Source organism: Mandrillus leucophaeus, unplaced genomic scaffold, assembly GCF_000951045.1.
Source record: "Mandrillus leucophaeus isolate KB7577 unplaced genomic scaffold, Mleu.le_1.0 Scaffold196, whole genome shotgun sequence".
NCBI classification, from domain to species: Eukaryota; Metazoa; Chordata; class Mammalia; order Primates; family Cercopithecidae; genus Mandrillus; species Mandrillus leucophaeus.
In genome coordinates, this window is record NW_012101987.1 from 368,717 (window position 1) to 380,613 (window position 11,897).

At 35.7% G+C, this 11,897-nt stretch overlaps 1 protein-coding gene across 1 annotated transcript in view; it reads right to left on the reverse strand.

Moving 5' to 3' along the window:
- RAB21 (RAB21, member RAS oncogene family) overlaps positions 1-11,897 on the reverse strand; it is a 32,382-nt gene that overhangs the window by 11,341 nt on the left and 9,144 nt on the right. Inside the window, exons 2-4 of the mRNA XM_011978507.1 lie at positions 4,534-4,593; positions 3,686-3,793; positions 385-448 (exon numbers count right to left, since the gene is read on the reverse strand). Coding sequence (XP_011833897.1) covers positions 385-448; positions 3,686-3,793; positions 4,534-4,593 — 232 coding nt within the window. The remainder of the gene's footprint in view (positions 1-384; positions 449-3,685; positions 3,794-4,533; positions 4,594-11,897) is intronic.

An 11,897-nucleotide genomic window follows, 5' to 3' on the forward strand; every position in this document is an offset into this window, starting at 1 on the left:
GGCTCACTGCACCCTCTGCCTCCTGGATTCAAGCAATTCTCCCACCTCAGCCTCCCAAGTGCTGGGATTACAGGCATGCACCACCATGTCCAGCTATTTTTTTTTTTGGTATTTTTATAGAGACAGCGTTTCACTATGTTGACCAGGCAGGTCTTGAACTCCTGACTTCAGGTGATCCAACAACTTTGGCCTCCCAAGGTGCTGGGATTACAGGCATGAGCCACTGCACCAGGCTAAATCCTAAATTATTCTAAAATATTTATATTAATATGTCATTCTTCCTTTCTCATATAACTTTAAAACAAAAATTACTTGTTTATAATGTCTTCAATAAAACATTAAGGAAACAAATGACTTCTTTAAAAAAAAAAGTAAGATGCTTACCAACTATACATAAACAGATTTCATTTCCCAACATTTTCCGTAATTCTTTGACCCAGTTTTTTACCTGTATATACAAAAGAGCACACATTAAAACAAATCCTGTTAGAATTACTACTATCACAACATCCAAAAACTTAACACTATCAAAATACCTCAGAATTTTAAGAGTCTATATTATTTAGTTATTACCAGAAATGATTCACTGAAGAATCATTTATTGCCAGATAGTATTGCAAACCATATACACATAAACACAACAATGGAAAAATACACAGAAGCAACTCTTACTATAAACTTGCATCAGTCTTCCACAGATCCAAGCAAAGCTATTCACTAGAGAAAAAGCGTATCAACTCCAGCTTCTGATAATAGATGCTTTACAATATAGATCACCAGTGTCACTTTGGACTTAGGAATATGTGGGTTTAAAACAGTCTTTTGTACCCTAATTGATTCCTAAATAGAGGGCATAGGAGCTTCAGTGTCACATAATAAAAGACAAAAAATAAATAATTTATATAAGCACTAAAAAAATTAACAGTGCTAAAATAATTTCATCATTTAGTGTATGACAGGGTTTTGCAACCTTGGCAATACTGACATTTTAGTACAGATAATTCTTTGTTGTGAGGCAGTGTCCTGTGCAATGTATGATGTTTAGTAACATCCCTGACTTCCTACCACTAGATGCCAAGAGCATCCGCCAGTTGTGACAACCAAAGATGTCTCCAGGCATTGTCATCCCCTGTAGAGAACTAATGATATACAATAACTCCAGTTATGAACTGATTCTCCGGTATGAATGCAGCATAATAGTAGACACAGTTGGCAGTAAACTGGAATTAAGTAGATAACGCTTTTGAACTCATGATTTTAAATGTTGATTATAATAACAGAATAAAAGGCAAACTTGGACACCTGCCTTCATTCTTTGCAATGAAATTTAATATGGATGTAACCAAATCACACTGAACTTATATACCCTCCTGAAAAAATACACGTGTATCTGTAAATTCCAAAAATTACATTAGCTATGTGGTAACCACTTACTGTGCATCTGGTCTTATGGTGTACAAATGTAACACTTCCACATTCCTATTCTCTACAGAATGCAGAGGAACTACCTTTGGCAAACCCAAAATCCTTACAAAAGCAAAGGTAGTTATCATCACATTATCTTTATAGCAGCACTGAATGACAGTTTTCTCAGTATAGCCCTACCTTTTTGTTTCATTCACATATATGTATAAAGTTTTCAAAGCATTTAACTTCCACTCTTTATTGATTTCACATAAGAAAAATTTGACCATATTGGCATAAAATATACATCTTCATCACCTCAAAAGAAACACAGCAGAATCTAATTATGTATTCCTCTCTTCCATGTGCATATAGTATCACAACCTACTAATCTAATCATTTTTTTAAAAAAAAGTTTGTTAGTCATTTCAAATTAGATACCCCTCCACAAGCACTCTATCTATTCTTTACCCCATACATTTTTGGTGAGTTAGAGATGGTCACAAATTCTTTGTCAATCCTCCCATCAAATATGGCAGAGTCAAATTCCCCACCCTCTGAATTTGGGCTGGCTTTGTAACCTGCTTTGACAAGACAATGTGGCAGAAGTAATGCTGTGCCAATCCCAGACTTAAGCCTTAAGAGGGCCTGGTAGCTTCTACCAGGCCCTCTTGGGATCCAGTTGTCATATAAAAAGCTTAAGGTAGAACACAGAATAATGAGAGAGCACATACAGTACTGGACGATAAGACACCAGATATAGTGAGAGGCCAGATGGAGAACTAGGCCTCCTTGGATATTCCAGCCCCAGCCAAACTCCCAGTTCAGTGCAGCTCTATGAGTGACTCCAGTGACATCACAAAGAGCAGTGAACCTGCCTGGTCAACCCACAGAATCATGAGAAATAATAAGTTACTGTTTTAAGTCAAAAATTTTGGGAGTTTTGTTACATAGCAGTAGAGAACTGGTCACTTTTCAACCTAAATGACTCAATCTTTTTTTTTTTTTTTTTTTTGAGATGGCATCTCGCTCTGTCACCCAGGCTGGAGTTCAGTGGCGCGATCTAGGCTCACTGCAATCTCTGCCTCCCTGGTTTAAGCAATTCTCCTGCCTCAGCCTCCCAAGTAGCTAAGATTGTAGGCATGTGCCACCACACCCAGCTAATATTTTTAGTATAGATGGGATTTCACCATGTTGGCTGGGCTGGTCTCGAACTCCTGACCTCAAGTGATCTGCCCTCCTCGACTTCCCAAAGTGCTGGGATTACAGTGTGAGCCACTGTGCCTGGCCTCAATCTTCTCTTAATAAATACTTAAACTATGTCTTTTCATGCAAAAAGTCAGGAGGGAGGTAACAAACAGCAGCACCAAAATAACTTTTAAAAATCATTAAATCTACAAGGTACCTATTGTTTCATTTTCTACTTCTCGGGTTAAGCTTTTCCAATATCGTTAATAACCCAAGGGCTAACTTGTATATCTGCTCTATCAGATTTAACTGGGAAAAAAAATAAAGAGAAAAAACAAACAAGTAATTTTACCAAGAACAAGCCTGTAAGTCAAGGCATGACAAGCTTCTTCCTTGGCATTACTCCCTGTGGTTACACATTGTTGACATATTCCAAGAACAGCTTTAGGAGGAAAGGTCAAATAAGTAACCCATCTGACTGTGATGAAATAAATTACAGTCAGAGGTAAATTAAATGGTAACTCATTTTTGGTCCCAAACAACTTTAAGAGTCATACATTTGTGGTGTGTATTTGAAGGGAAGTAAACTAATGAGATAATTTTAAGACTGTCCTTTTAAAACTTTTATTATATTTGGCAAGGAAAAAGCTTAAATGTGATTTTGCTCCTCCTTTTTTCTCTTCACAGTAAAGGAACTTGTCCAGCCACACCAAGTTTAAGAGCCCAATGCCTATGGAATTAAGGAAATAAGTGTGATTTTTCCATAAGAGGGAGAAACAAAAGCCCCCATATTTTTCTGAAGCTCACCTTCAAGTATTTTCCTTCCTTAATATTTGAGAAAGCCATGTAATAAGCCATTAATTATTCTAACATAAATTAATTCATATGAATTAAATATTTCATTAAACATAGGAGTATACCTCCATGTTGTAGGTGAAAAGAAAAATAAAATGTAAGTTGTCACCAGTTATGCACAAATTATATACTTTATTTTTAAAAACAAAACTAATCACATTAGTGAACAAAAGTATATTAATGGATACTTGAAAAATTACTATTGTCCTTCTAAGACATCTACCCATAAATAATATACCTTCTGAAAAGAATCTTCATCTGTTATGTCATAAACTAAAATAGCTCCATTTGAATCTCTGTAGTAAATTGGACCCAATGCATGGAATCTCTCTTGACCTGCCGTATCCTAAAGAAAGCAACAAATGCTTATTAGATCAGAAGAAAAATACAAATCTGCAATTGCAACTACGGTGAACTTTTGATTAATTGGAAAATATGGCATAAAGTCACAGACAACCACAAAACCCTCCTAACAGAAACAAAACAGCAAAACAGGTCACACAAAAAAATTTTAAGTTATGACCAATATGTAATGTTTTAGTGATATACGACAGTTACTTTTTCCCTCTCAACCTTCCTCCTCCTCAGCAACTTCCCCAACCCCATTAAAAAACCAGTTCAGTTGCCAGAGGGCCAAAACAGCCAACACAGTATTATAAGCCAGGAATAGGTTCTGCCCTAAGTTTAAGTTCCCACACTGGGAGAGACAGGGAAACAGCACATGCATCAAGATCACCAGTCAACAAGTACCCTGCTCCATTATCCTCACCCTACTCTCCATCAGTCATTCCCTTGGAAGGCTGGAATATGGAGACACAGGGTGGGCAAAAAAGGCCAGGCAAGCTGTCCACCCACCCTGTCCTCTCTCTGAAGTGGAACCCTTCTGAGTTGACCCTTCTCCAGCTGAAAAGTTATAACAGCAATATTCAAATATTCAATTATATTCCAGATATAATTCTCAACCAGATTTTAAGATTATTTTTAAATAAAAAAAAAAAAAAAGTTGTGGCTAAGCTCCAATAAACTTAAAAAAAAAAGAAAAAAGGAAGAAGTCTCCATGCATAAGAGTTGAAAAAGCTCACTTACCCATATGGCAAGGTTTACTCTTTTCCCACCAATATTTAACTTCTTTGTTAAGAATGATGCCTAAAAAGAGAAATATACATTAAACAATGTTTCATATGAAATACGGTTCTTTATCCTAACAACTATAGATGAATGAATCATTTCAATGTAAAAGTTATCTGGGAGAAAAAGTAATCACCGAGTTTCAAATTAATGATCGAAATTGTTTCATTAAAGATATTATTTACATTTTTACCTAAAAAAAAATCATGTTTTCTGAACATAGGTTATTAAAAATACACAGAAAATAAGTACCTTTTTCTTAATATTTTTCCTTATCTAAATGGAACAAAATTTTCCCTAGAGCATTTAATTTGATGCTACCTTATCTACTCACAGAAATAAAGAGTTTAAGAGATTTCTAAGATAAAATAAATGTTTACTGGTGGTTTACTTAATGTACAAATATCAATATTATTCAAAATGGTTCCACAATTACTTCGTAACTCAATTGTTTAACATATATTCAGTAATTATCCTAAGCATTAAAGTCAGAGAAATGAAAGGACATGGTTCTAGCTTTTACACTCTATTAGAGAAACAAAAATAAAGAGAATTACAATTCCATGTGATAACTGCTAAAATGGAGGGTTTGCCAAATACACCGTAAAGACAGTACTGAGAAAGGAAGTGTAACAGTTGTCTGAATGAGTCAAAGAAGGCTTCAGAGAGAAGGTAATGATCTCCCCTTTAGGAGCAGTAGGGGTTTTTTCTGATAGATGAGTGATGCCACTGAAGCCTCAAATACCTGACCCCATCCCCCAGGGAACTCCAAGTGGGTATGGTCAATACCAGAGATGAGACTACATAGATGGACTTTACCTTATAGTCTCAATAAAACTTGTTCTAAGACACCAGACATGTATTTAGACACACACACACACGTCAGGTATACTTTGGAAATGCTATTTATTGATTTTTATACACTAACAATGCACATTAACACATTAGGATGCTGCTAAACAGAAGGCTAGCTGACTGTATTTATACAAGCATTTCCCAAATTCATTTGAACTCTTTTTCCCTGATTTTCTTCTGTATAGCACTGAACCTTTTTTTCCTATAAAAATACCTAATTCATCCTAAAGAACAACTGTTTGAACACACAGGACTACTGACAATGGAGAATCACTGAATGGTTTCAAGCAATGGGGAAACAGACCTATATTTTAAGAGAATGACCCTAGGATAGGAAGGGAGGTTGGACTAGAAAAGATAGGTAGAAAGAACACTATTACAAAATTAGGGAAAAATATAAAAAAGGAGGTCTGAACTAAGACCATGAAGATAGGAAAGAAAGAACAGAATCAAGAGTTACTGAAGACAAAATATATCCAGAATCCAGAGTCAGCCGACAAGTTTAAAAAAAGGAATAGAGAGGTGAGTTAAGACCTGTGTAGAGACAGTCACATTTAGGTGTATTTACATAGAAGTAAGTACAAAAAAGGTGAAACAGATAAAAAGTCAGGATAGTGAATTACTGAAGGAAAGAAACTCAAGAAATCTCAATTTCAGGAAGGTCTTTTTGCTATGGGCACACCACAGAAAATCAGAACTAAGAAAAGGCCACTGGATGCAGTGATTAACTAAGGAGTCTACATTGCAGAGCTGGGTTCAAACACATGTATGTCTGCCCTCAAGGCCCCAGCTACCCTCAAGATATTTTAGTAAATAAAATAAAAATTATACAGAAAAGGAGAAAAATAAATTAAATGCCAAAACAGCAAATTAACCTGAAAAATGCAAAGACCAAATACATGTTACGACAATAAATGACTTCTCCCATTTATGCTAGCATAGGGGCTAAGAATATGAACTTTGGAGCAGAACCTGTGGATCTGAATCTCAGCTTTGCTACATACTAGCTGTATAATTTATCTGAACTCAATCATTTTCATGGTTTCAGTATTAATGCCATACGGAAAAAAAAACAAAATCTGAATCCTATCCGAATATTTAATGGATAGGTCAATTTAAATGCCTCTTTTTCAAATACATGTATGATTGAACCAATCTTCTCCCCAAAATTGGATTTTCATTCTGATTTTAGTATTTTGATCACATTTGCCTTCTCATTGAAGTTTAGAACCTTAAATTTATCTTCTTAAGCCCCTGTCAGTCCATATGCTTCCAAAATCTACCAAGCCTTGCCTTCACATTTCCTCTGGGGTCTATGACCACAAGTCTCTTATTATGTCATAACATAAATACCTCTGGTTCACCTCACACCCTACTCTGCATGCCATATTATCTTCCCAAAGCTTCCCTGGTTTAAAAAAAAAAAACAAAAAAAACCTTACAACTCATCGAAGGATTCCCTAATAGGTTATCATTTTTAATAAGTATGCTTCAATATCCCTGCTGATAGCTAATATCATAACCTTTTGGTCATGAGTGTTGTAGAGATTTCTCAGAAGGGAGTGCATCAGAGTTGGTAAAGCTCCCTCATTTCTTTTCTACTGTCCCCTCCGAAATTTCCCACCACTCTCCCATGGTAAATTTAAAGGACAGTATTAAGTCTCCCCTAAGGAACTATGGATACACAAAACACTTTTACGGAAAGGGTACACATCACAACATTGATTATACAGAAAAACAAAAACAATGAAATTATCTGTGTTCAATTAATAGGTAAGTAGTTAAAAATTCACAAAAATAGCCCATCCATACAGTAAAAACACTAGACAGTCATTTCTACTACTGCTGCTAATATGAGCTAACATTTATTAAATGTTCATTTTCTGCCAAGTACTGTGCTATGCACTTTTCACAAAATCATTAATAAGCTGCTTCTTTATAAAAGTTGGGGAGCCTGCATTTACAATTAAAAGTATCAAAGCCTTATCTTTATATCCAAAGACTTCCACAATGTGTCCACATCTATCTTCTTATGATAGCTTCTAATATTTCTTTACTTATTCTCCAACTTGTATGGCTTTTTTGCATCCTCTGCAATTCTTCTGCCCATAAAATTCCCCTCTAATTTGGGCCTATTCTCTGTTCTCTATCTAAATTCCACTTATCCAAATATGGCTCTTTTTCCCTGAAATTTCATGTTCTCTTATACTCATGCATGCAATGCACACTAAATTTTCCTATCCTAAAGAATTTTAGGGAATCAACTCTACATTTACTGCAGCTTATACTATCTTATACTATAAATTATCTTTTCATGAGTGTAAGTATTCTGTTAACTAGATTATATATTTTTATTTAACGTTTTTACAGCACTTACAATGAAATGGGCAGTGTTCCAAGAGCTTCTCAAATATTAATTCATTTAATTCTCAGGTGCCAATAATGCCCTGTGAGTCAGAGATAATTGTTATCCATGTATTACAGACGTGGAAAATGAGGCATAAGGAGGGTAAATATCTTGCCCAAGGTCACACAGTAAGTGACACAGTGCCATTTGAAATTCCAGGCAGTTTGGCTCCAGATATTAATTGTAACTACTATGCTACGATACTTCCCAGACTAAGATCTGAGTTCTCTAACACTTCCTCTCTTGTGGAAGAAGTGGGGAAAGTCATAGTACCCTGCCTATAATAGACAGTCAAATACTGTTATTATAGATAAGCACATCTACAATATGCCCTGGTAAATCGATGCAGGTATAATTCAATTTAGTAGAAGATATGCTCCTAAGTTTCCTTACTAATCAAACTATTTTAACTCAGATATATGATGCATATTATCAAAGGATCCCTAGTACATTTTTTTTTCCTTCATAATGAAAAACTTAAGCCCTGCTCTAAAATTATGAATATATTTAAGAAGAAAGCTGAAACATCAAGATAGCAGCAAACAGGTATAAAAATAGGCACGTAGACCAATGGAACAATAGAGAACCCAGAAATAAAGCCAAATACACCCACCTGATCTTCGACAAAGCATAAAAAAACAGAAATTTGGGAAAAGATTGCCTATTTAACAAATGGCGCTGGGAAAACCGGCAAGCCACATGTAGAAGAATGAAACTGGATCCTCATCTCTCACCTTATATAAAAATCAACTCAAGATGGATCAAAGACTTAAATCTAAGACCTGAAACCATAAAAATTCTAGAGGATAACATTGGAAAAACTCTTCTAGACACTGGCTTAGACAAAGAATTCATGACTAACACCCCAAAAGCAAATGCAACAAAACAAAAATGAATAAATGGGATCTAATTGAACTAAAATGCTTCTGCACAGCAAAATAAATAACCAGCAGAGTAAACAGACAATCCAGAGTGGGAGAAAATGTTCGTAAACTAAGCATCCAACAAAAGACTAATATCCAGAATCTACAAGGAACTCAAACATATCAGCAAGAAAAAAACAAATAATCCCATCAAAAAGTGGGCAAAGGACATGAAAAGACAATTCTTAAAAGAAGATATACAAATAGCCAACAAACATATGAAAAAATACTCAACATGACTAATTATCAGGGAAATGCAAATTAAAATCACAATGAGACATCCCTTACTCCTGCAAGAATGGCCATAATTAAAAAGTCAATATAACAATAGATGCTAGTGTGGATGTGACCAAAGGGGAACACTTTTACACTGCTGGTGGGAATGTAAACTAGAACCACCACTATGGAAAACAGGATGGAGATTACTTAAAGAACTAAAAGTATTATAAAACTATCATTTGATCCAGCAATCCCACTACTGAGCATCTACCCAAAAGAAAAGAAGTCATCATATGAAAAAGTCACATGCACAGTTTATTGCAGCACGATTCACAATTCACAATTGCAAAGATATGGAACCAACTTGAGTGTCCATCAACTAACGAGTGAATAAAGAAAATGCAGTATATATATATACCATAGAATACTACTCAGCCATAAAAAGGAATGAAATAATGTCTTTTACAGCAACTTGGATGGAGCTGGAAGCCATTATTCTAAGTGAAGTAGCTCAGGAATGGAAAACCAAATATTGTATGTTCTCACTTACAAGTGAGACCTAACCTATGAGGATGCAAAGGTATAAGAATGATATCATGGACTTTGGGTACTCAAGGAGGAAGGTTTGGAGGAGGGTATGGGATAAAACACTACATATTGAACATGGTGTACACTGCTCAGGTGCACCAAAATCTCAGAAATCACCACTGAAAAACTTATCCATGTAACAAAAAACACCTATACCCCCAAAACTATTGAAATAAAAATAAAAATTAATTTATAAAAAAAGATAGCAGCAAACAATCAAAAGGCTGAAATTTGTCTTTTCTTTTTTAATCACCTCTACCAGGCACACTTAATTTGGCCAGACTACTGAGATACCACTGAAGTTATAATAATTACTCTGGAGCAGTGGTTCTTAATTCTTACATGGTAGTGAAGGTGGGAGAAGTAATTACAAGCTTCTTTAAGAATATGAAGAAAGCCATGAACCTACTCACTCCCCAAAACACCCTCATATGCACATACTAAAAACAATTCCCATGTACTTCCAAGAGATTTACAAATGCCTGGCAACATCTCGGTAAAGAACCCCCAGTGTACAAAGGGAAGGAGGGAGAGTGACATTGAACAACAGCCAATTCAAAAGGTTCTAGGACTATAGGAAGGTGGAAAAAAAAACAAAAACAAAAACAAAAAACAACCATACTGTGTGCCAAGCACTGTGCTTGGGCTTTTTCATTTAATTTTCAACAACTCTGTGAAGCAGATACTTAGTCTTACTTTACGGCTGTGAACCTGATATATTTAAAAAAATACAGTGACTCATGGAAGGTCAGACAACTCAGCTGGGTGCTGCAGTGGGTGGAAACCTGTCTGACTCCACAATAGTTTTTCCACTGGACAAAGCTAACTATTCTAGAACATACACACATTTCTTAACCTGGCACTCCTCCACTTGGACAGTAAGTGTTCTTGGATCCTAACCTCCCCAAATATTCTCAGGGTAGGCACAAAATATTACTAGCAAGGATCCAAGTAAGTAATGGCACATTTTCCACCCTATCTCCTTCAAATCCTGAGTTATTTCACCAGTACGTCTTCTAATCCCAATTATTTCATCTTCTATGCTTTAGTGAGATTAAAAAATTAACAATCTTATCAGCTCAGGTTGTCATCTGTAACTTGTATTAACACCTGATTCTTGTTTACCCAACTGCTTACCGGAAATCATAGTGGATGACAAAAAAAAAAAAGAAAATGCTATTAAAAAAAAAAATTGACAGGTAATCACAGGGAGGAGGAAAAAAATTAAAAATTTAAAAACCTAAAAAGAAAAGGATTACTAAGAAATAATAGGGAAAAAAATATATCTGCCAAATTAAAGTCTTTTCATAACTTGTTTAATCAATTTTTTGGTTCTGTTAGCCAGACCATTTGCTGTGCTTGCTAACTACTGTTCTGGCAAAGCAAACCACCTTAAGTAGTATTTAACAATTATAAGGTATCTGTTGAAAGCAACATAGTAACTACACTGTGAACAAATACTTTCCTGGCTTTATCTAGTATCAACTAAATTCAACAGACTTCATTAATTGGGGGCCTAGGGTGAGGGAGTGTATGAGTAAGAGAGAGTGCGTGTGTGCAAGATAAATATTCTTGCTAGTTGCTAACACTGGTACAGACTTAAGTATTTAAAGAATGTACAATTGTCAATTTTTAAAATAAAATAAAAAAATAAATGAATAAAGCATTACCACTTCCAGACTTAAGACATGACAGAATTCAGGCAGGTTAATTTATAAAATTGGCCCTCTCTAGCAAGGCAATAAAAATTAGCTATCAAAAAACTAAGCTAGCCCGCCGCCGCCGGGCGCAGTGGCTCATGCCTGTAATCCCAACACTTTGGGAGGCCAAGGTGGGTGGATCACCTGAGGTCAGGAGTTCAAGACCAGCCTGACCAAAAAGGTGAAACCCCATTTCTACTAAAAACACAAAATTAACCGCGCGCTACGGTGGGCACCCGTAATCCCAGCTACTTGGGAGGCTGAGGCAGGAGAATTGCTTGAACCCAGGGGGCAAAGGTTGCAGTGAACCAAGATCATGCCACTCCACTCCAGCCTGGGCGAAAGAGCGATACTCTATCTCAGGGGAAAAAAAAAAAAGGAAAAAAAAAAAACCAAAAAACCCCTAAGCTAGGTGCTTGAATATTTCCACATTTCTTCTTAGTTCCTAAAAACAAGGATTTTAATTAGTTTAAGAGTCCAAATAAAAACTTTCAAAAGGAAAGTCAAAGAATCACATTTAAAGAGTAACTCAAAGCACAAAGCAGAAAATGGCAGTCAGATGTAGAAATTTGTGGCCACATTCAGAAAAACTCATTTCTTAAGTAAAATCACCCAAACTTCCATAAAATA